A 26,346-nucleotide genomic window follows, 5' to 3' on the forward strand; every position below is an offset into this window, starting at 1 on the left:
TTGCATCCGCCCCCGAGCCTTTAGCTGCACCCTGGTGGACCCGTGATTCGGCAGCTACACATTCGATATCATGTAATCCCCTGTATACCATACCGCAGAGGCAATATTGCAATGTGTTTTTCCAGGCGCAGACATTTACGATTTATCGCTTGTGTGATCGCCATGAAGCCCTTTGGGCCCTTCTACACGGAATGCTCATCGCTGAGTGTAGACACGGCCGGCCATTGAACAACGAACAGTAATTTGTTTGCTTATTGTTTGTCGTTCATTCTATGCAGACATAACGATCCTCGTTGAGTCGTTTTGCCAGTCGCTGCGTGTAAAAGGCGGCCGTTGAGTCGTTCCCATTCACAGCCCCCTGAGAGACCCACGATCTCGAATTCTGCGTATGTAAGCTGTCGGCATTTCAAAGCAAATGCCTGTCACCCATCGCTCGTTCCGTGTCATAGTGTATTGGGCCGTTGCGGTTAATACGCATTAAATCAGTTTGGCGCGGTCGCCCTCGCGCTCTTCTGGCATCGGATGGAGTTTTGGCCGATTATCGCTTCAATTTACCAGCAGGTATTAAAAGCCGACAAATGCAGCGCCAGACGCCGCGGAGCGCCCAATCACATCAAGTGCCACAAATCGCACCGTAAACGGAAGGATGCCGCTGACAGAAGGTGATCGATACAAATGGGGGACAATTGGGGTAAAAAATATGGAAATTGTTCATTTTCTTCCCCATGCTTTTCCTCCGGTCTTCTGCCAGCTCGGTGTCAGTCTGCCTGCAGTGGACAGCGGTCCCGCAGGCTGGGGCAGCAGTGGCCAGCACTGTGCGGAGATCAGCGGCTGCCTGCAGCAGTGCACGGGTTAATGGTGCGGACCCCGGTGCAGCACATGGGAGTGAGGAAGTCCCAGCGCCGAGGACGGGGGAGGGGGCGGCTCTACACCGAGCGGAGGATGGGGAGACGCTGAGCCGGGTGCAGAGCGAGCACCCCGGGCACCGAGGACACACCGGCAGAGGAGGAGGAGGAGGACCGATGCCTCCCGTCCTGCAGACACCGACCTGGGATCTCCTGCACAGCGGATCACACTACAGCGCTGATCTCCACTGATGCCGGGATCTCACCGCACAGATCCCACTCATTAACCCCATAGGACAGATCCCTACTGACACCCTAGCACAGTCTATTAATCCCACTAGCTACTGCACTAATGGTGCCACTACTGCACCTCACTGTGATCCCACAAGGCAGATCCTGCAGCACAGATCCCTATTGATCCACTGACCCTGCAGCACAGATCCCTATTGATCCACTGACCCTGCAGCACAGATCCCTATTGATCCACTGACCCTGCAGCACAGATCCCTATTGATCCACTGACCCCGCAGCACAGATCCCTATTGATCCACTGACCCTGCAGCACAGATACCTATTGATCCATTGACTCCGTAGCATACAACCCTAGTAACCCTGCAGCACAGATCCCTATTGATCCACTGACTCTGTAGCATATATCCCTACTAAGCCAGAAGCACATATCCTTCCTGATCCACTGACTCCATAGCACGGATCCCTACTAACCACGCAGCACGGATCCTACCTAATCCACTGACCCCACAGCACAGATCCTACCTAATCCATTGACCCCACGGCACAGATCCTTCCTGATCCACGGACCCCACGGCACAGATCCTTCCTGATCCACGGACCCCACGGCACAGATCCTTCCTGATCCACGGACCCCACGGCACAGATCCTTCCTGATCCACGGACCCCACGGCACAGATCCTTCCTGATCCACGGACCCCACGGCACAGATCCTTCCTGATCCACGGACCCCACGGCACAGATCCTTCCTGATCCACGGACCCCACGGCACAGATCCTTCCTGATCCACGGACCCCACGGCACAGATCCTTCCTGATCCACGGACCCCACGGCACAGATCCTTCCTGATCCACGGACCCCACGGCACAGATCCTTCCTGATCCACGGACCCCACGGCACAGATCCTTCCTGATCCACGGACCCCACGGCACAGATCCTTCCTGATCCACGGACCCCACGGCACAGATCCTTCCTGATCCACTGACCCCACGGCACAGATCCCTCCTGATCCACTGACCCAGCAGCACAGATCCCTACTAACACACTCATCCCGCAGCATAGATCCTACCTAATCCACTGACCCTGCCACTACTGCACCTGCAGCACAGATCCATCCTAATTCACTGATTTCCAGGACAGATCCATACTTAGTCACTGACTTCCAGGACAGATCCATCCTAATTCACTGGCTTCCAGGACAGATCCATCTTAATTCACTTCCCCTCAGCACAGATTCCCTACTAATCCACTGATCCTGTGGCACAGAGCTTTACTTAACCCACTAACCACAGATCACACTAATCTGAGACCCTGCAGCACAGATCCTTACTAATCCACTGACCATGCAGTAGAGATCCCTAGTAATCCACTCACCCTGCAGCACAAATCCATACTACTTCACTGATTTCATGGCACAGCTGTGACAATAGAGACCAACCAGTAATTTAATGAACCCGCAGCAGTGATTGACACAGATCCCCTGTCCTGGCAGTGATTCCTCAGCACAGATTCTCATTCATCTCCCCTCCAGCAGAGATCTACCACAGGTTACATGGCATAGGTCCAAACAGCAGTGGACTTCTCAGGTACCTGGCTCCCTGCACCAGTCTCAGGATTTAGTAGGATGCAGATAGGCTGAAGATCCCCCCCATCCCTTTCCTCATGTGGGCAGTGTCATTGTGTTTACACATCTAGCAGTTCATTTCCTCAGGAGCAGCATGCCAGGCTGAGACACCGAGTCTTCTCACTATGGCAGATGGACGGGACACTGCAGCCTGTGCTGCTGCAGCTGCTGCTGTGGTGGGACTTCTAGGGGTGCAGGATGGAGGCACCTTTACCTCAGGGGGGCTCCAGGTACCTGAACGTGGAGGAGAAGAACTGGTGCTGAATGGAGGATGTTCAGAGGACAGTCCACAGTCTGGGAGGAGCAGCAGGGACCACTCAGGAGAAAGAGGACAGGGGACCATGCGGACTGTTGGAATAATGAAGGTAGGCTCCTTTAAATCCATAGAAGTGTTCTTATGTAATGGCACTTAGATCCAGATACCCTACTTCTAATATTCTAGAGTCCTTAGGAGGTGATTTCTCATGACCCTCCTTCTGCAGCCAATGTCTTATTACCGACTTATTGTCCAAATGACCGTATCAGTGCATGATCTTCACGCTTCATTCCAAACTCAGTCCTGCAATATGTCCTACCCTAGTCATTAGCCGGCGGCCAAAGAAAGGACACCAAAGGCTGGTCCTAGCCCTTAGTCTTTGCTCCCATTACCTTCTCTATTACTCCATATTTCAATGACAGAGTGAATATGTCCAGTCACCAAACACTGATGCTCTGAACATCTGCTACATATAGGAACGTTGCGTGTGAACCTCCGACATGGTTCATATGGAACATATTTCCTTTATCCACACCACGTTTCTCCTGCTGGGACTCTTACCTATTGTGTTGTGTGGCCCATTGTCAGACTTGAGTAGCCTCCGTCTAGAAAAGGAGACGCACATCTGCTGAAATCCTGGAAACGTGGTAGAGGTCACTCTGGTTAATGACTTCAGTCATTGATCAACAGTCGTGGAGAGGAGATCCACCGTGAAGCCACTCATGGGCTAAAAACAGAGTAATCTAGTAGGATATTTCTAAAGTGTTCCTCATCCAGTAATGAGTTAAAACTGTTGCGGATAAGAGTTTCTTTGTTTTTTTTTAGGATGCTGACTTACAAGTAACTTTTATCCATGTTATGCCATACAGTGAAACCTCTTTGAGATGACCACCCAAAAGCAGCATTGAAAAGTGATTTGGAAGTAGATGGCCAGTATGCATGATATGAGGTCTGGATAAGGGGGAGGTCTTCTCAAAGAGGTGGTCTTCTGGAGATATTTCACTATAATTGTCCTGTAGATCCTACATTGCTCTCCTACTTCCAGATGTAACGGAGCTAGATTTGTCATTTGGGACTACGTTTTTAGAACTCGAAGAGCTATGCTAAGTGGCCGACTTGGCTCTGCTGTATCTGTACTTCTCCACTTACAGAAGAACTCCTATATTTAATACACCATCATACGGCTGTATTATTTACCAAGGCATTGGGTCAAGTGCCAATGCTGCCCATCCATGTCATTAGATGTAAATCGTACCATGCAGCGCTCTGATTGCGTCTGGATCTATGAATACCCACAATTTATGAAGGACGCAGAGGATTCAGTATTGAACATCTCATCAGCGGGTTTCGCTTTGAAAACTGCGCAAGTCACCGACTACTTGATAGAGAACGTCAGTGATTCAACTAATACGTGATTAATGATTATGTACTTCGGCGGCATTCAGACGGCCGTAATAGGTCTCTGTATCAGGAGCCGAATGTATCGGGAGCCAAAAATTAGATTTTATGTATCAGAGCTGAATTTGTCTTCTGGCATAAATTACATTGTGGTGTTGTGTCATCCGTGGATTTACATCAGCAGAGACCTACGTATACAGCCGTTCAGACACACAGAGCAAGTATCGGCTGGAGTGCGGCCAATCAATCATACATTAGTTAAATCGTGTCTATCGTCAGCCATTACGAACGATCGTTTGCTTATAATTTGCAAACAATGATTGGTCAAAATTGGACATTTCAGATGACTTTTTGCTGCAATTTTGCAAAGAAAGTGGGATCTTTCACTACCATGTAATAATACTCTTAGGGTGGCCGTACACATAAGGCTGTGTTCACAAATGTGCGATTTCCTGCTCCGTTAGGAGAGCATGGAAAGGGAATCCCTTGGCAGAAATGTTTCATTTTATGATCTAGCTGAATGGACCCCATTGACTATAATGGGGTTAGTTTGGTTGCTTTCATCCTGTACTGGCGCAGATGAGAATAGAGCCTTAAAGGGGCAGTGGGCGCATACATAAGTTATCAAACAAACCTTCTACACTCACCCCCTGCTTGCCGCGAAGCTTCCCTGCCGCTACTGTCATCCTCTGGTCTTTGTTTACCCATGTGATCGCTGCAATCGCTCTCGTGATCGCTGCAATCGCTCTCGTGATCGCTGCAATCGCTCTCAGGGACGTCATCAGTGACGACCCCTAAACGTGGCTTGGGGTTTCTACATTAGACCTGGAGTCGTGGTCAGTATATTACTTTTACATAGTTTGGGGGATGGGGAGCCCAAAACTTTATAAAAAAAATTACTCAGAAAACCCCTTTAAGCCCCTTTTACAACACCGTACAGCCATCCCAGGGACGATCACTCCTGTGCTTCTAAGCAGGAGCGATCGTCGCTCAGTAAATGGAAACCGAGCGATCCGGCCCACCCAGCCGCATCCATTCACAGTAAATGGGGAGTTGCAGATGCAGTGGCAGACCATCAATGATTTTTGGGGCTGCATGAAAGATCCGATCAGCGATTTATCCTTGACCGGTCTTTCACCGCATGTATTTAGATTGCACGATTATCGTTCAAACCGCTTTATCTAATGAGTGATTTGCATGATAATCGTGCCATGTAAAAGGGCCTTTAGATGTATATTGGCTGAACCTGCTGACCAGCAAGTCCTTCAGATCATCTAATATATATGGATGCCTGAGTATCCCGACTCTTCTGGATGGCAGATGTTGGAACAGATACGGATCAAGGCAGCTGGTTTTTAACCACTCCATCCTTTTGTTCTCAGGGAGATAAGATGCTAATCACACATCTGCTTTATCTCAAGATACCTTTTACATTGAGCATCTATTGTTCAGCAAACAACACTTTACACTGGAAAACTATTGGCACTAAAGTTCCCGACCGCCATTCCAGTGATGATCGCTCGGTGAATGAAGGCGGAAGGGACAGAGATCCTTCTGGCCCGCCCGCCTCCATTCACAGTAAACAGGCAGTTGTTCATAGATGAGCGACCTCCTGTTTACACAGGTAGATGCAGCCAACGGGATTATATGGTCTGCATGAAAGATCTGATCAGTGATTGTTCTTTCACTTCATGCATTTACACTGCACAATTAATGTGTAAGCTGATCAATCTAACGAGTGATCTGCACGATAATCGCGCCGCGTTAAAGGGCCTATAGTTGCTCAGAAAAGTCCCCGAATAAAAATCATCTGTTTGCTTTTATACGGAGCGATGATTGTTCATTAACTGTTTATATCGTTGGTAGGGCGGAGCTCCATGCACATTCTGTCACAAGTCGTTCAAGTATGAACGACTGCGACTTTACGCCAGATGGCTTTCCATCAACCAATGACTAGCAACTAGCGAGCAAATTAGCATTCGGCTCTGTGCTGGTGATTCTGCTTACCTGGAGTGATGATCGTTTGCATTCGCTCTTTCGAGGAATTATTTGGGCATTAGTTGTCCCGTGTAGAGATGAGCGAGTATACTCGCTAAGGCCTATACTCGAGCGAGTAGTGCCTTAGCTGAGTATCTCCCCACTCGCCTCTAAAGATTCAGGGGCCGGCAGTGGCCGGGGAGAGCGGGGAGGAACGGAGGGGAGATCTTTCTCTCCCCCCCGCTCCCCGCTGCAACTCACCTGTCACCCGAGCGGGGAGATACTCGGCTAAGGCACTACTTGCTCGAGTAATGTGCCTTAGCGAGTATACTCGCTCATCTCTAGTCCCATGTAAAGCCAGTCTTCCCGCATACTGTAGGTCTTCAGACATTTGCCACGCGGCTAATTGAATACTTTTGTAGTGTGTGCCATATTTGAACTATCACAACTTGTATACAAGTATAGAAAAAGAGATCAACTCGCCTCCATGATGGCGCACATGGCAGCGGCTGTGTTCCAGAAGCCTTAGAAGGAATCGAAAGTAAGCCGTGAAGACTGGCGCTCAGACTTCTCTACAATATTTCTTCTTTTCGTCAAGGACTAAAGGCATACAAGCAGCAATATAGGTGGCAATGGATAACTCTTGCCTACATGTTTGAGATCTAGCAGTCCTTTTTTATAGCTCAGACCCGTTGGGACTAAAAGTAGGCAACGGAGTCTCTAAGCATTTTAGACCTATCAGCTAAGCTTATGGGCTAAAAGTAGGTGACCCATTGAGTCCAGGAATGTAAGTATAATACTTACCTCCCTTGACATTCCCCCGGCGTCAGCGCTGGAAGCTGCCACTCAACACATTGAGAGGTGCTGCTAAGTAGTCCGCCTGTCCTAATTTTATGATGGGCGGACTAGTTAGCAGCGCCGCTCTGAGCAGCAGCTTCTAGCGCTAACACTGGGGGAATGATGGGTGAAGCACGTATAACGCTTACATCCCCGGACTCAGTGGGTCACTTACTTACAACCAATAACCTTAGCTTATAGGGTTAAAAGTAGGGAACAGAGTCTCTTTGGGCAAGAATTATTCACTACCAACTACATTGCTTTTTTTCCCTGAAGAGAAGAAGAAATATTGAAGAGAAGTTTTAGTGCCGATTTTCACTCCCTAAAAGTTGCACCATCGTAACTAAGAGATCAATGCAACTTTTTTCCCCTAATACTTGAAAATTGTCGTAAACAGTGCAGGTTAAGGGGAAGGGCGTTGCACAATTGTGCTGTAATCGCACTGATAAATCTCCATCAATGTACAGTATTTTCTGAAGACCAATTTCCATGGATTGTCCGAATGTTCATTCCCGATCATTGCCACATGTAGACTTGTTGGTGATCAAATGAGCAAACACTTGTTTGTCGTAGGGCGCTTAAAATTTTGGTTGGCAGCACATCAACCTGTGTAAACAAGGGATATGCTGCCAGCAATAATGCAAACTGTATGGGGATGAGTGATCGCACAAACATTAGCTCCACTGAACATTCTCATGATTATTCATACATTTAAATGTAATTGAACAATGGCCAATCAGTTTGTTTTTTCATTATTCAGATTGGCGCTCATTTTGTGCAGATTATCTGTCCATGAAATGGGTCTTTAGATTACGGACAACACTCCTGATGTGGTGCAACAACCTACCTGCCTTATGGTAAGCATAAAGCCCCATTTATAGGGGACGAATGTCGGGCAAACAATGCCTGACACTCGTTCCCGCACATACTCGCTCCCGTGTTGCTGCACAGGAGCGAGTATCGCTGGCTCTCTGACAGAGCGGCCAGCAGGGGGACAGGGAGGCTGGAGGAGCTTTCACTCCTCGCACTCCCCCGCCCCTCTCCATTCACTTAATACAGCGGCCATTCACCACTGAATGGCTGCTCTTTACACCGAACGATCATCTTTCAGGATTTTATGCAGTATAAACGATGAACGATGATCGTTCAGTGTAAACCACAGCCATTCAGTACTGAACGGCCGCTGTGTTAAGTGAATGGAGAAGGACGTGGAAGAGCGAGGAGTGAAGTCTCCTGCAACCTCCCCGTTGTGAGCCAACGATACTCGCTCCTGTGCAATAGCACGGGAGCGAGTACATGCGAGGATGAGTATCGTACATCATTTTCCTGTTATTCGTTCCGTGTAAATGGGGCTTAAGACTTGTCACCTTTACGTCCATTTTACATGGAACAATTGTTAATCGCTGGATTGTGCAAAACTGAAAAATAGGTGACGAACGATAATTTATTCGCTTATTGTTGGTCATTCAGTTTGTATAGGCAAAAAAATAAAAAAACGTTTGGCCCGTGTAAGCAGGCAGGCATTCATCTATGATGAAATGACAGAAAGAGATCCCCAGTCATTCTGCCTCCATTCACTAAACGATTATATCGGATTATTCCTTCTGTGAAAGCATAGGAGCTATAATCTGTCAGACGATAAGAGCCCCAATAACCCCAACTAAAAGGACCCTTTGGCTCCACATAAAAGGACCCTTAGGGTCCTTGTAGACGGACCCATCCTTGTTTGAATGAGCATGCGAGTGAGTGACATTGCCGCTAGCTCATTTGCTCTCATGCAGTCCGTTTAGACAGGCAGAGGTTTCATTGGCTCATTCAAAAGATCATCATTCAGTCTTTTTCATCCACCATATAAGCTAACGTTAAAGCCCAAACAAGCGCTGTTTAAACTGAACGAGCCAACAATGATTTTTATGCTACATAAAATGACCGAAAAGCGTAGATTCCAGTTCGCCGTTGGCTCACGTTTACACCAAACGATTACTGTTCACTTTCGCTTGTTTGAACGATTTCTTAAACTACACTCGTTCCGTCTAAACGCGCCTTTACGTTGATTCTAATATCGTACACCGATGAAATCCCGATACATTGTATCATTTATGTATAGATCCCGCTTTACGTTTCATTCTAACACAAACCGTGCCGTGGGATGTCGGGTATGGCGCCACATCTCAATCATAGGTGTCAGAGAAGGCTGTTAACGAGATCATTTTGCTTGAATAGTAACAAGTTAAGTCTTCCTGATAATAATGATGGATTTGCTGCCATCAGACAAGATGGAAGAAAGGACGGGCTGTACTTCATACTCATCATCAATGCAAGACCTGCATTAGGAGGAGGGTGCTTAATTATTCATTGCAGAGCAGGAACTGAGCGCAGGATACAAAGCACAGCGATCGACCTCCAGAAACGACAGGCGCTTCACAATACAGGGCTTTTCTGTCCCAAAATAAAATCTGAATTTCATGGCATGGAGAGGATGGAGACGATCAACGGTGTTCAGTGGCCGTTGTAAATCATTGCAGGAGGGTGGACGCTGACAGTAATGAGGTCTGTGGATAGATCAGGCGCTTTAAATATGACATAATTCAGGAACTAATGTGTAGTGACACAGCGTTTTGGAGTATGTCGCTGGACTATCCCTATATAGACTCGTCCGCCCCCATCCATCAGTGGTAATGCGGCTATACGGCGTGCTGATGTAGGCATATTTATTCTATTGCGGCGTTGGACTTCTGTTGCTTGCTAATAGCCTTTTTTTCTTACCTCGCTGTGACCTTGGTCAGATCACTAGCTCTGCCAGCATTACCACTGTTTAATTTGTTCGTCTTTGTTATGACAGCAGTGATAAGCCTGCTCATCTTGGCTGGTGTTAGACAAACACTAAACCTAAAGCCTGCACTGAATACAAAGCGCGGCTTATGTGCCGAGATACCAACGTTCACACAGATGGATGTAAATGTATCTGGAGGTTCTCGGAAGGGGGGGATATGATGGATGAACTAGTGATCCTTGGAGTAGACCTTGTTCAGGGCTTCTTCTTTGTAATCCAGTTGAAGAACACTTGAATCCGCTGCTTACAGGAAACAATGGATTGCGGTAGATGGAAAAAGTAGCCTTTTAGGCTAAAGCCATCCATACAGAAGAAGATACAGTGGGTCCGTAAAGTCTTCAGACTCTTAGGCCGCCTGCATATGGCTGGATCAGATTCCGCATGCGGGATCCCGCAGCGGAATCCGACTCTATGCTCGGCCGGCAACCTTAGCGTACCTGTCCGCCGTCTTCATATCTGTACTGCGGATGTGCCGGCCGGGATCCCACGACCTTTCCGCAATGATGATTGCAAAAGGGTGGTGGGGTGGACGGCTTCCACTGATTTCAATGGAAGCCGTCCGCACAGAAGCCGCACAGAATCGCAGCATGCTGCAATTTCTCCTCTGCAAGTGAAAAATCGCAATCGATTTCTACTCGTGGGCAGGAAATCACGTTTTACTATTGCATGCTATTGGCGGTATTTGCTGCGGAATCCGAAGGCGGACGCCCGCTCAGGATTCTGCAATGCAAATCCGCCCATGTGCAGGCGGCCTTACACTTATTTTACATTTTGTTATGTTATGGCTTTGTGAAATGTAAAAAACAAAAAAACACAACTTTTTTCCCCTGCCATTCCGCACTCAATACTCCATAATGATAAAGTATGTTAGAAATCTGTTAGTTCTTCTTTTTTTTTTTGTTATATTTTGCATTGACCTAAGTATTCAGACCCTTCGGTATGACATTTGAAATTTAGCTCTGGGGCCTCCCATCTCTCTTGATCATCTTTGAGATGTTTCTACACCTTGATTGGAGTCACCTGGAGTAAATTTAGTTGGTTTGACATAATGTTAAAAGGCACACTTCTGTTTATATAAGGGCTCACAATGCATATCGGAGCCAAAACATGCGGAGTAAAGAACTGCCTGTAGAACTCAGAAACAGGATTGTGTGAAGGCACAGATCTGGAGAAGGCCACGGAAAAATACTGCCGCGCTGACAGTACCCAAGAGCGCAGTGGCCTCCATAATGCTTAAATGGAAAAAGTTTGGAACAACCAAGACACTTCTAAAGGTGGCCGGCTCACAAACTAATTATTTGAAGGATAAGTGAGGTTACCAAGTACCCAATGGTCAATTTGGTTGAGCGCCACAGATCCTGAGTGTAGATGGGAGAAACTTCCTAAAGATCAACCATCACTGCAGCACTCCACCAATCTGGGATTTATGGCTAAGTGGCCAGAAATAAGCTTCTCTTTAGTAAAAGACACATGAAAGCCCGCCTGGAGTTTGCTAAAAAGCACCTAAAGAACTGTGAGAAACCAGATTCTCCAGTCTGATGAAACCAAGATTAAACTGGAGGAAACCAGGCACTACCCATCACCTGCCCAATACTACCCTTACAGTAAAAAATGAAAGAAAGGTGTCTCAAGGCCCAACAACTCCAAAACATGGTGATGCTGGTACAATAAGAAGATTTTATTATGAGTATAACCAGCAGAACAAACGTGTTTCAAGGAAACAAACCTCTTCTTCAGTAAATGCTGGGGCATAACACGCTGGATGGCTACAGTGAGAATTTAAGTTGACATGCCAGCACGGCCAATTGGGAAACCATTTCAGATGCCAGGAGCCACACCTTTAGCCTGGTTCTCTTCCTATAGCTTCCCAATTGGCCATGCTGGCATGACAACTTAAATACTCACGGTAGCCATCCAGCGTGTTATGCCCCAGCATTTACTGAAGAAGGGGTTTTTCCTCGAAATGCATTTGTCCGGCTGGTTATACTCATATAATAAAATCTTCTTATCATACCATCATCACCATTTTTGGGAGTTGTTGTGCCTTGTGCTACTTTTCTTTCACTTCCACTGTGTACTTCTTGACCTGTCTTGTAAAACTTGAACACATCTGGCCGGTTGCACCTCCTACATACACTTCTACCACTATTCATCAATGAACTTTATATATCCACCCACAGGGTAGCTCCACCACTCTCCTTTCACTCCCATCCCTACGGCGAGGCCTGGTGGTGGCAGCATCATGCTGTGGAGGGGGGGGGGGGCAGGGTTGATGGAAAGCTGAATGGAGCAAAGTACAGAGATTTACTTAATGAAAACCTGATCCAGGCAGAGCAGAAGGTTCACCTTCCAACAAGACAATCGCCCTAAACACATAGTCAAGACAACACAAGAGTGACTTATGTACCTTTTTAGACGGGACGGCGGTCATCTAAATGATTGCACAAGTGCTAATGTCACCGCTAAGGTTGTTAGCGCTCTTGCAGAGTGTTTAGACAGACAGAGAACATACCCACGGATGGAATACCCACGGACGGATTATCGCTGCGGAATTTGCGATCAGACACCTGCTGCAAATTCCTCAGCAGTGTCCATCTATAGACATGCAGTGTTAAATGAGTCTCCCCGCCCACGAGCGGAAATCAACTGCAATTTTCCGCTCGCAGGGGAGAATCTCAGCGTTCTATTTTGTGTACAAAATCACATCGACGGCTTCCATTGCAGTCAATGGAAGCCGTTCTGCGATACTTCCGCTGCGAGCACTGCAGACGTATCGCAGGAATCCGCGTCACAGCCCAGCACCGGCGTGCCATGCGTTGTACTGCACATGCTTGCCGGCCGAGACATTCGCCGCGGATCTGGACAGGTGAGTATAGGGTCTCTGGGAGCCACCGGGTCTGATTCCCCCCTCCCGTAGGCATGAGGCCTATGTGAAACGCTGAGCTGGGACCATTTACACTAAGTGAGAATTCTGCGATCGAGCGATGTTTTTTATGCTTAACAGAAAGTCAGTGATAACGAGAATGGAACGAATGCTAAACTATTTTTTTTGCATTTACACGGAACGGTAATCGTTCAATTTTGTTAGTTTGAACTAATTTTGAGCAATAATCGTCCCATGTAAATGGCCCGTTAAAGACAACTCTGAATGTCCTTGAGTGGCCCAGCCAGATCCTTGACTTGAACCCAGTTGATTATCTCTGGTGCTTCATCTATGTACTGAGAAAAAGGGTGTGAATAGTTATGAAAACGCAATATTTTTTACTGAAAAATTGACAAAGATTTCTAACATTCCGTTTACACTTTTGTTGTTAAGTGATATTGAGTGCAGAATGATGGGGAAAACTTGATTTTTATACAAAATTTACACAAGACCACAACATAACAAAATGTAAAAAAAATGTAAAAGTGACAGGTTCTGGAAATGTTTTCGAACCCACTGTAGTTGTGGGCCAAACGCTTATTCAGCCAGAAACGTAGGTTTGCCTCACCAGATCATGCATGTTTTATTTCAATGGAGGTAGTGAGCCCGTCCACTGCCAAACACCTCTAGTCGCAGCTTATCTCTGGCAGCAACAAAGGATTACATGTGTTGAACTTCAACATACTCCGTTCTGGTTTCACTCAACATCTGCCATTGGGAGAAAGTCGAGAGGCCTCTAATAACATGAGCCTGTCTATGGGAATCTCACTGATATGCATCTGATGCGTATGGGGGCAGCTTTGTAGTGGCTACCGGGAAGTTTATGCAGATTGGATTCCTACATTAGAATTAGACACGGTGGATGTTTGCCGAATGCAGAATTGTTTCCTAGGCAGCATTATCTAAATTTATAAGTTGTTCCAAGTTACATTTGCAAATTGTGCAACAGATGACGTTTAACGCAACGTTATCGATCAAGAGTAACAAAAAATGATCATCCTTTCATATTTCATTGGTCAATTTCTTGATTTACGGTGGCCAATTAGCCAGCATCCACAGACTTTAAAAGGATTCTGTCACCACCATTCTGCATTTTACACTTGCCCTATAGCACTCCCTGCCCTATTACACAATTATATTATATATATTTTTGTATTATATTTTTGTAAAAACTCACCTTTAATAGTATATGCAAATCGTCCCGCTTCGAGTCATGCCATCTGGCCTTTTACTACACCCCTCCAACGTTCCGGCGCCTCCACTTGCTGCTGTTTCAAGTGTTCTAATGCCCCCGCTTGCTGCTGACGTTAGTGGCAAAGGTAGATGATGGAACATTTGAGGAGTGGACTATAAGGCTGAACAGCATGACTTGGGTCTCGATTTGCTTACACGGCAAGAGCTCAAAGTGACTTTTTACAGAAATACAATACATGCTTGCTCATATAAACATAAATGCAGATTTTGTATGATATGGCAGGGAGCGCTATGGGGCAAGTGTAAAAATGCATACTGCTAGAGACAGTTGTTTGGGACTTTTACTGTTAATCTTCGGGATAGGTCATCAATAGTTAATCACCTGATCATCCAACTGGCTGTCAGTGTGAACAGTTGATGACGTAGGTAGGGCTGTAGTGGCCTCAGTTGATACTGCATGCCCTGCTCCCATTTAATTTGATGGGAGCAGACTCTCTAGAACCTACCTAGATTGCTGGAATGTTGATGCGCTGTCTGCTTCCATTGCTGTCCACACTGACAACGGTCTCAGGCATCATTTGAGCAGTTGGGATCCCGAGCAGTTAGTCCTGCCAATCAACTATTAAAGACCTGTCTTGAGGATAGATCATAGATAGTAAATGTCCTGGACAACATCTTTAAGACATGTGTTCACTCCTTGAACATTTTCCAATTTTGATACAATCCATTAAACATGAGTCAATATTTCTATAAACATTAGATAAATGTTGGCTGAAGCGGACAACCATCTAACGTGTATGGGGATGTCCAATACATTTTGATGCAATATGAATCTAGGCGACCAGCAAGATACATTGAGCTAGATGGAATGCCAAATTAGGCTTATTAATAAGTTTATCTCCTAATAAGCATATAGAAGGTAATTTAGGGCAAGAAGCATCAGTTGTACTCTCTATCAATGCAGCAACCTGTGACCATAAACGTGCTACCGGGCATGACCCCCATATGTGGTACGTAGTACCTGCCAACTGCCTTTAGAAAGTACCTCACCACACAACCACCAGTGCTCTTATTACGGTTCCATGGATGTCCTCCACCCACTGCGGCATAACGGGCAATGTAGAATCCTGAGGGGATAGTAAATGACATCATGTAGCAAAGATAATAATCCTGTTTGCAAAGGAGTATATATAGCTAGAGATTCTAACATCGAATAGGAAATTAACTTCCCTCAAGTTAACAGAGATTCCAAAAAAGAGAAAATCTGATGTATTAGGAACACATCTTAGGCTGGAGGCCGAAATTGAGTCTTAAAGGCAATTTAAGACCAGCTAATTTCTAACTACAAAGTTATGTACTTTGGTGAGACCCATCATGTACCACTCAAGTCATTAGGGCATAATCCTGGTGGGAATAATGGATTAGCAAACACCATTGTTGCTGGTGATATTTTCGACTGGAGGTTATATTTGAAGCGCTCACCTCTCCAAAGATTCAGCAAATATAAAGTAAGTAATGCAGCGGAAGGGATCAAATTTTGGATAGAAGTCGTAGTCCACATTAGGGTAGCGAGGGAATATAGTGCAATGAGATCAGACGCTAATCAGACCCATTGGGGAAAACCAGATGAGGCATTAACTAAAGTCAGCTGGGCAATGCGAGCAGCTCTATAGTATTTTAGAAATTCGGCACAGATAGGCCACCTACTCTTTTATGCAAATGCATGATATTTTTAGGAATACGCGGATGTCGATAATAAAATGAAACGCCTCCTTTGGTAAAGACGTTAAATCTCGAACAGGGACTGAAATGGGAAGGGTGCGATAGAGATATAATAAGCGAGGAAGTATAACCATTTTCACAGCATTAATCCTTCCTATCCAGGAGAGATGCGGGTAATTCCAAGTATGGAGATCAATTTTTATAGCTCTGCAGAGCTTCAAACACTTCAAGGGATATAACTTTTCTATTGAGGCTGGGACACAGATCTCTAAAGTATGGTATATATTGAGCTGGGGATTGAAATTCATAGTTGACAATAATATGTTTTTGCATTTGAAGTGCGGTTTTGCAAAATAACATTTCTGATTTCTCTGATTGATTTTAAGACAACATTAAAAAGATTGGAAAGGGAAGTAATAGGTTTAGTTAAAGAAACTAATAAGTCCTCCGTAGACAAATTTGCCTTGCATGTTGTAGAGCCAATGGGAATGCCCATTACGTCTGGGCTCTGTCGGATAGGAATTGCCAAAGGCTTCATAAGAAGGGCAAAAAGGGCGAGTGAAAGAGTTCATCCCCACCCATTACCTTGCCCAATAACCATAGGACTAGGATTATCAGATGGAAGTTTAAGATAGGCACTGAGAAAAGAGTATAAAACCCGGAGGGCCTGCAAAAAGAGTCCGGACAATCCCATTCTATGAATGACCAAGAAATGCTATTGAGCGCTTGCGCTTCAATATCTAATGATAACATAGTATGTAAAGCCGAAAAAAGACACGTCCATCCAGTTCGGCCCCCCCCCCCCAGTGTTGATCCAGAGGAAGACAAAAAATAACTCAGTGAGGTAAAAGCCAATTTTCCCCATTTAAGGGAAAAAGTTCCTTCCTGACTCCAATATGGCAATTGGAATGATCCCTGGATCAACAACTCTTTTGAAGCTGTTAATGTTAACATATAGTATTGTATCGCTCAAGAAAGGCGTCCAGGCCCCTTTTGAACTCTTGTATTGAATTTGTCATCACCTCGTCCTGAGGCAGAGAGTTCCATAGTCTGACTGCTCTTACAGTAATAGAGAGAGATTGGTGTGAAAGTAGTATTAGCCCAGTGTATTATGTCTAATACTTTGCAGGATATTATCAGGAGCCTACTGGCCTGGTACAAATCCGCCTTCATCTGAGTGGATCAGATTAGGTAAGAGGGTATTCAAATGTGACACCAGTATTGATGTGAGAATTTTAGTATCTATATTAGTAAGGGAACCGGGGCGATAGTTGGCAGGATGAAAAGGGGCTTTATTCGGTTTTGGGATAGCCATAGTCATAGCATATAGAAGGCATGGAGGGTCCACTGAGAATATGATTGCAGTAGTTAACAATATGGGAAGATGAAATAGAAAGAAATTTCTTATAATAAAAGGCTGTAAAGCCAACTGGCCCTGGTGCTTTTTCTAGCTTAAGGCCTCATGTCTACAGGCAGATCGGATTCCAATTGTGAGGACATGAGGCCTTAAGCCAAGGATAGTGCGGGATTCTACATACCCTTCTGGGTTTTCTCCGGGTCTTCTCTTTTCTTCACTGCGGATGTGCGCGGAAGCGCCGCCACACATGCGCTATGGAGGTTTGTTAGTTTTTTTTTAAACATCTGCTTTCCCACGGAATCTGCAGCCCGTCCGCAATTGAATTGCGGACGGGCCGTCGATCGGATGGCTTCCATTGACTTCAATAGAAGCCGTCCGTGCAGGATCCGCAGTGAAATGGAGAAGGCTGCAATTTTTTTTTCCAGACCAAAAGGGCCGCAACTCAAATCTGCATGCTTAATTTCACTTGTGGACGCCCGTGTATCCCTATGGGAGGCTTGATTTGCAGATTCAGATCCGCTCGTGGACATTGGGCCTATGCCGTTGAACATTCTTCCACATCTTCCTCAAAAATGGGTTGATTGAGAAGAGACCTAGCTCCTTACGATAAAATGGGACTGTGAACTGAATAAAGAAAACAGTTAATGGGTGGGACACGATGTGCATTGGGTTCTATATATAGGGAATTGTAAAAATTGCGAATGGCCTCGTAAATTTTTGATGGAGGAAAGTCCAGGCCTGATCCAAATACTGTGGACTTGATGGATCCTCTGCCTATTCCTTAAAGGGGTTGTCCCGCGCCGAAACGGGTTTTTTTTTTTTTCAACCCCCCCCCCCGTTCGGCGCGAGACAACCCCGATGCAGGGAGGTAAAGAAAGCTCACCGGAGCGCTTACCTGAATCCCCGCGCTCCGGTGACTTCTCTACTCACCGCTGAAGATGGCCTCTTCCTCCGTGGACCGCAGCTCTTCTGTGCGGTCCATTGCCGATTCCAGCCTCCTGATTGGCTGGAATCGGCACGTGACGGGGCGGAGCTACACGGAGCCCCATAGAAGACTGCAGAAGACCCGGACTGCGCAAGCGCGGCTAATTTGGCCATCGGAGGGCGAAAATTAGTCGGCACCATGGAGACGAGGACGCCAGCAACGGAACAGGTAAGTATAAAACTTTTTATAACTTCTGCATGGCTCATAATTAATGCACAATGTACATTACAAAGTGCATTATTATGGCCATGCAGAAGTGTACAGACCCACTTGCTGCCTCGGGACAACCCCTTTAACATCTGCTCTAATAAATTACCCAGTTTATTGGTCCATTCATAGTAGGTGGCCTTGATCCATTTCAACGCTTTTTCCGTTCGCTCAGATAGAATAACATCCAACTGGAATTTAGTGTCCTTGATGGCTCTGTAAAGATACAAAGTGGGATTACACTGATGAGCAGGGACTAATTTAGTAAGCTTGAATTCCAGCATCACTTAGATTGAGGTACACTCTTTTTTTTTTTTTTATAGAAGCCATACTAATGAGCTTGCCCCTAATAGGCCTTATGAGCGCTTCATATCTGGCCTGAATCGAGTGTCCTCCATGCTGTTTTCTCTGAAATAAGTAGAAAAGTCTTCAGAAATCTGCTCTTAAGTAGTGGGATTAGTAATTAATCCCTTAACGCAACAGGATGCAAACATACGTCCTGTAGATGGCGTGAGCCGGCTGCAACACTGGGGATCGATTAGAACAGTGATCCCCACTGTTAACGCTCTACATGCCGCAATCCATGTACAGGGCCGATATGTTGCAAGGGCAACCGGATGCCAGACACTGGTGTCCTAGGCTGCTATGGCCTATGATCACTATTGTACGTGACATTGCATTATCATAGCGATCATACCTATTCTGGTTCAAGTCCCCTACAGGGACATAAAAACGTGTAGAAAAAAAAATAAAAATACTGTTAAAGAAAAGCATTTTCCCTTGTTGGTAAATAAAAATGTAAATCGTTCTGGGACTAGGAATGCAACGAAGTTTAAAAAAAGTTTCCAAAAACATAGTTTTTATTGTGCAAGAGTGTAAAAGCCTAGAGAGAAAAAAAAATTGGTATCCTCATAATTGTACAGTCTCAGAAAAAATGTATCATGTGATTTATGTTGCCTGCCTAATAAATGGCAGAATTGTTGTTTTCTCTTCCTGACCCCCCCCCCCCAAAAAAAAATTATAAAAAGTTTTACAATACATTATATGTACCAAAAAATGGTACCAATAAAAACTATAGTTTGCCTCGTGAAAAACAAACCCTCGTATGGTTGTGTCAACAGAAAAATAGTAGTTTAAAGGGGTTGTCCCGCGGCAGCAAGTGGGTCTATACACTTCTGTATGGCCATATTAATGCACTTTGTAATGAATGTACATTGTGCATTAATTATTTGCCATACAGAAGTTATAAGAAGTTTTTCACTTACCTGCTCCGTTGCTAGCGTCCTCGTTTCCATGGAGCCGCCTAATTTTCGGCGTCTAATGGCCAAATTAGACGCGCTTGCGCAGTCCGGTCGTCTTCTTTTCTGAATGGGGCCGCTCGTGCAGGATGCCGGCTCCGTGTAGCTCCGCCCCGTCACGTGCCGATTCCAGCCAATCAGGAGGCTGGAATTGGCAATGGACCGCACAGAAGCCCTGCGGTCCACCGAGGGAGAAGATCCCGGCGGCCATCTTCAACCGGTAAGTAAGAAGTCACCGGAGCGCGGGGATTCAGGTAAGCGCTGTGCGGTTTTTTTTTAAGTCCCTGCATCGGGGTTGTCTCGCGCCGAACGGGGGGGGGGGGGGGGTTGGAAAAAAAAAAACGTTTCGGCGCGGGAGAACCCCTTTAAGGCTTTTCAAAAGTGAGGATGAAATCCCCCAAAAATTGTTGCGTCCTTTAGGCCAAAATAGGCCATGTCCTTTAAGGGATTAAGGATTCGTTTAGCCGCCATTCAAATGGGAAAGTATGATGAGCTACAAAATTAAACTCTGCAAAGACTGAGTCGTGATCTGACCATAAACAATGCACACGACTGGCGTAAAGCAAATTGTGAAGGGTGTGAGTGTTAATGAGTATTCAAGCCTAGTAGAATAATGGTGAGAGGGGGGAGAATATGAATAACACCATAGAGACCCATTATGTTCCCTCTTGGCATCAGCTAATTAAAGGGCCTTTAAGTGTTACATAATAAAGCGCTATTTGGCTCCTGTACGCTGTAGAGGCGCCATATAAGATGTGTCCAACATGCCATTTACTATCAAATTAAAGTTGCCACACCAAATCAGGGGGTTATAGTGTAAATTCTCAAGCAGTGCACAGATGCTGGTAAAAAAGGGAATGGAGTCCCACACTGTAAACACAAACGTAGAACATGTTCAAAGAATATAAAACAGTTCTGCAAGAATAAGAGCAAAATAAGATACTACAAAGCAAAGTAAAGTACCAAAGAGGAAGAGCAGTATTGATGGAAGGGTATACCACTCAACTGCCGAGAAGGTCTAAGGCATGATAGTCCAGACCGCATACAAGCCAGTCTAAAGAGGATGAGAAGGTTCATAACATAACCTTCTATAGAGTCACAAAATTGGACTAGTAGGGGTACCCATAGCCAGGTAATGCTTACATGAATGTATATTGATAGTAGAACGGCACCTGAGATGATCTTATCATAAGGGTCAGAAAGTGGGCTTACTGAAAGTATAATAAGTGGGAGTCCATATAGGCACTCAGGTGCCCTCTGAATTCTGATCAGAGGGTACGGGGGATGAAAGCTTGGTTGAGGATTTAGCAGGGAGTCGGGTCTTGGATGGGCGGGCAGATCTCGGTGGAAGAGCAGCTACCGCTTCCCAGCAAGGGCCTTCCTGTTGGAGTGCAGCTTGGGCTTCTTGCACATTTTTTCACCATATAAAGATAAGAATTAATCTGAAAGGAAAAGGCGAACGGATGGCCCTAGCAATACATAAGTTGTGCCATTTGGAGGGCCGGAGTAATAGGGCGCATTGGTCTTCTGCCAATCAATGTGGAAGGTGCCAGATCTGCAGATAGATGCACAGATGGGGGGCATACCTTGGTAGCATCATAAGGCTCCTGGTAGCTGAAAATAATGGATTTCTAATCTCCGAGTACTGTAAACATAAAATAATGTCTCTAGGCACTTCTGGTCTCTGAGGTTTAGTCAGCCCACTGTGTATGCAGTCTAAACGGGGGTAGCTCGTCTGGGATTTGTGGGAGTAAAGCTTAAAATAAAGAGCTTACTGTCTCTTTAAGGGTGGTGGTAAATTCTAGAAGCCTCTTATTTAAATGTTCCCCTTGCTGGAACTGTTCTCTAAGTCCTCTATTTTTAATTCTAACACCTCTAACCGATGACTGTTATCTGCAATATCTTGTTTATCGGCCTCTAAACCGTCAACAAGTTCATCTGCCTTAGTTCCCACGTCAGAGACCCTCTTGCCTAAATCTTGTACCTGCCAGATAAATTCAGCAATGGTCTGTGAAAGCTTCTCACGAAACATCCACTGTATGTTTGCGATACATCCTTGCAAGGCTTGAAATCAGTGGAGCAGCACAAGTTCCTATAAGCTATTATAGACTCGTGGCCTAGTAGGCTGCCATGTTTGAAGCTGGGTCAGCGCAGAAGACCTGCTGTACGGTTTGCCCTGGGAATGGTAGATCCCGTTTTCTTCCTCTCCGAGCATGTCTAGGCATACTTTAATGGTGTTTTCATTGCTATTGAGCTGATGAGCAGAAGCAGTAGGTACAGAGCTCACGTGAAGAGTGTCCTCCTCTTTGAGCTATGCACATACGCCCCATGGCAATCCTCTTTAGTGTGAAGGAAATCACAGCACCGTAACTTTGGTGATACATGTGTTCAATGACAGCTGTCAAGTCACAGACACGCCACTTGCATATATCATGCCATGGGCAGGTGGCATGTTGGTGATTTGACTGCTACCATTGAACATCTATCTCACTGGAGTTACTATGTAGTGATTCACATCACATTAAAGAGTGCTGCCGCTCTACCATATGTCTCCTGACGAGTTTGGTATGCAGACCAGACAAATGCTTAGGGACCTCTGGTTCATCTGTTAGGAGTACTGAGAAGAGTGACTTATTCTAGGGATTTTCTCTGAGACGGGGTTGCCCTTATTAGGGTAGCAGCTCCATAGTAGAACTATAGGGTACGTTAGTTGTGTGACAGGGCATGCTAGGCATAGTCGTCATTCCAGGTCACCATCACTGTATGTCACTGACTGTGCCAGAATGCCATGAACATTTTGGTCTACAGGAAATCGTAAGACCGTTTTCTTTTTTTGGTTGTTTTGTTTTTACCTTTTGGCAGTTACAATTCATTATAAGTGACTAGGCAACATTCCTTGAGTTTTGGTTACATGTGGTAATATTTTGCCACAGAAATAGAACATGCTGCGATTTGTTTTCCGCGCGGACAAATCGCAGGCGTCTGCATAGGATTGCGTTTTCTAACACAATCCTATGGCAGCTACCATGGGCAGAAATTCTGTGGGAAATTCCGCCGCGAAATTTCTGCCCGTGTGCAGGGGGCCTCACTGTAGCATTTAGAGATGTGTCTTACAGCAGCCTCATGGGCCATAGATGCAGTAGACAGGAGCTGCCCCATTGACTTATATGGAACAGTGTTGTGCACATGCTCTGTGCAGAACTTATTGTGTCAGGAGAGGAGAAAGCAAGCTGTTATCATCACTTATTGTGATTGGTGGACCCTGTGTTATCTACCGTGTTTCCCTGAAAATTAGGTCTAATATTAATTTTTGTTTCAAAATGTTTCTTTTTTATATGTACAGCTGCATAGACACTATTTAAAAATCATGTTAGGGGTTATTTTCAGGGTAGGTCTTATTTTCATGGAAACAGGGTATATGTAGGTCCAAAGGATGTGTAAAAGGAGGTGGAGCTACTCCAAACAAATGTGAAGACCAGTGGGTATAGTGAAATGTGAGACAGATATTAATAAAGTATTTACGGTCCAGAGACGCCACAATCGGAAAACCGGGTGTGACAATAATACGTTACCTGCTGAAATGTTTTTTCTGCAGAACAGTAAGTGTTATACTGTGATTAGGCTTAGTGGCCAGTGTGAAAACGAAAAGATTTTGGAATTTTTGTTTTTAAATACAGATTATGACATTGAAAATTTTATAAAACAACCAAAAAAATGTTTAACATAAAAAATTAGTTTGTACACTAGGTCCTTTTCTTATGTCGTATTCCCTTTTAAGAGCCATTCCACTTAAAAGTACACTCTTTGTCAGAATAAAATCAAGCAACTAGTTGTTTCTTTGCTACAAAACTGGGCATGCAGTTACATCTCAGGCAGATATGTAAATGATTAGAGTTGTGGCGTGATTAGATGAATGGTCTTGCCACCTGAGGCACTAAAAGTGGCTCTCGGAGGCTCCTTGTGTGTAGTGACCTCTTTTTCCGCTTGTGTAGAGCTTGTTGACTACTAGATGGCTCTACGACGCAGAGAAGAGACTTTAACCCAGTTAATAGAGTTTTAGAGGGGGTCCAATATTGGAATGTGAGAAGCTGGATTGTGGTAGCAACAAATTGCTCGAAACCTGGGCCATTCTGACCAGACTGTTAAGAGGTGTTGAGAACAGAGGGCACACACCCAAGACAACCGGGCTCAGGACGCTCTTGACATACCACCAGTAGAGAAGATCATCTGATCCTCAGACAAGTACGAGCAGCTCCAACTGTTTCTTTGTCTGCCATCCAGAAACAGGTGACGCCATCGTTACCCCCCTGAGTCTGTTGGAACCATTTCCAGGCTCTTGGATGAGGAAATTTAGTCTCATGGCTCCCATTACATGTACTTCCCTTGCCACCTACCCACCATCACCTCTGTTTGCAGTGGTATCGTGCACGACAAACCTGGAACCAGGTTGTCTTCAGCGAAAAATCCATGTTTAGTTTGGGCACTGACAGCCATGTTCTAGAGCAGTGTTCCCCAACTCCAGTCCTCAGGGACCACCAACAGGTCATGTTTTCAGGATTTCCTCAGATGTAATTATTGTCGGTGCCTCAGACATTGCCACAGGTGTTCTTACCATAACATATCCTGAAAACATGACCTGTTGGTGGTCCCTGAGGACTGGAGTTAGGAACCCCTGTTCTAGAGGACCAAAAAACATTTAGTGATACTCAAAAACTTTACACCGATCGGTGAAGAGAACATGTGTCACCTTTTTCCCAGATTAGTGGCAGCTGTGTCATGTGCTAATAAAATTTCTAATATGAATCAAAGTGTGTTGCAGATGCACTTTAGAAGGAATTAAATATGAAATCAGCCATAGATATCTTTGGGCTGTAATACTTCTATCATAGTAAATTCATCTCAGAGATGCAGAAGTAGAAATATGCTAAGGGAAGAGAAACTAACAACTTTCCTATCTTGACACTGGGGACATCTGGGCTATGTCTACTGGTGACATGCCAGCAGACAGCATTCAACGCTAATGAGTTAGATACACCTGGGATGGAGGGCCCAAAGGCCTGGTGACGTCCCATAAACTAGCCACGTGGGCTTCTAATGTAGAAGCCTTGAGGCAGGTTAATGAGATGTCACTGGTGATGTCCTGGCCAATCTCCCATTGGCTGCAGTGTTTAGATGAGTAAACAACCCATTGTTGCTGCACATATAAACAGAGACCGGAATGGCGGCCGTCAGCGGTGGGTGTAGGTTTCCGCCAGAAACGAGTATGTTTTTTTAAATTATTTTATTTTAACCCTTTCCAATCCAATTCGTATCCTGGTTTTCCTAGGGGGCTTGCTCTTTTTCTTCCATTCTACAACGGCGCTATATGCTGGCTAAAGCCAGTACTGCATGAGGTGACTCGTTGGATAGGCTCCAACAGCAGAGAGGCTGGCAATATACAGTAAGAGAACCCCGACGAATGTCTTCCAACATCGGAGCGATACAGCCTTAAATCATAATGTCTTCAGAGGTCAGACAGTGGATTGGAAAGGGTTAAACACATCTCGTCTTCCCCACTGCAACCAATGCCAGAAAACTCCTTTAATGGAAAAACTACAGCCATAAAGACCTATTTTCGATGTAGAAACAAGGCCAAGCGACTCAATTGTGCATAAAAACATAGGAATTGGAGTGCAGAAAAATAGCAGCAGGTGCTCTGGACTGATGACTCAAAATGTGAAATATTTTGCTGTAATAGTATGCAGTTTATTTGCCAAAGAGCTGGAGAGCGGTACAAAAATGAGTGTCTGCAGGTAGCAGTGAAGCATCGAGGAGAGCAGTACAATAATGAGTGTCTGCAGGTAGGAGTGAAGCATGGGGGGAGGTTCCTTGCAGGTTTTGGGCTGCTTTTCAGAAAATGGAGTTGGGGATTTGGTCAGATTTAATGGTGTCCTCAATGCCGATAGATACAGGCAGAAACTTATCCATCATGAAATACCACCAGGGAGGTGTCTAATTGGCTCCAAATTTATTCTGCAACAGGACAACAACCCTAGCACTATTTCTAGAAGAATTCTTATTTTGCAGCATTTTTCAACACCTGCCTCAAATTTCTGCCGATTTCTGTACAAACCGTATATTTGCTAATCTTATAGAGGGCATATAAACTGGACTCACACGAGCATAGACGATTTTCAGGCGGCCGTGTCATGGCCACAGCACGACCGAAAATCGCGTAAACGAAAGACAGCTGTGACCAAGTCACGGCTGCATCTCTCGTTTGTGCCTGTTCAGACAGCCCGGGTCCGGCAAGTATACATCGCGCCCGGGAAAGCCGTCAGGGGGGGCCGAGACAGTTTAGCTCTGCTAAACTGCCTCCCCTTTTCCGCTGGCTCTCGGAAGGGGGATGGGATGGGAGGTAGTGTGCTAAGCTCCCGCCCCCTCTCCGCCCCTTGTCGGCTGCCAGCAATGGGAGGAGGCGGGAGCTTAGCAACTAGCTCCTGCCCCATCCCACCCCCCTCCCATTCCAACAAGCCGGCAAGAGAAGGAGGGAAGTGGGTGAGAGTTTAGCAGACATGCAGCTAAACTCCCTCCCACATCCCTACTCCGGCAGCTCCCATAAAAGTCTATGAGAGCGTATTCCGGCCGAAAGAACTGATGTA

General features: G+C 45.5%; 1 protein-coding gene across 1 annotated transcript in view; it reads left to right on the forward strand.

Annotated features, from left to right (window-relative positions):
* The first annotated feature begins 923 nt into the window (after positions 1-923).
* LOC136588674 (inactive phospholipase C-like protein 2) overlaps positions 924-26,346 on the forward strand; it is a 102,804-nt gene continuing 77,381 nt past the window's right edge. Inside the window, exon 1 of the mRNA XM_066588073.1 lies at positions 924-3,083. Within this exon, the coding sequence (XP_066444170.1) occupies positions 2,844-3,083 (240 nt within the window). The 5' untranslated portion in view covers positions 924-2,843. The remainder of the gene's footprint in view (positions 3,084-26,346) is intronic.

This window comes from Eleutherodactylus coqui, chromosome 13, assembly GCF_035609145.1.
Source record: "Eleutherodactylus coqui strain aEleCoq1 chromosome 13, aEleCoq1.hap1, whole genome shotgun sequence".
NCBI classification, from domain to species: Eukaryota; Metazoa; Chordata; class Amphibia; order Anura; family Eleutherodactylidae; genus Eleutherodactylus; species Eleutherodactylus coqui.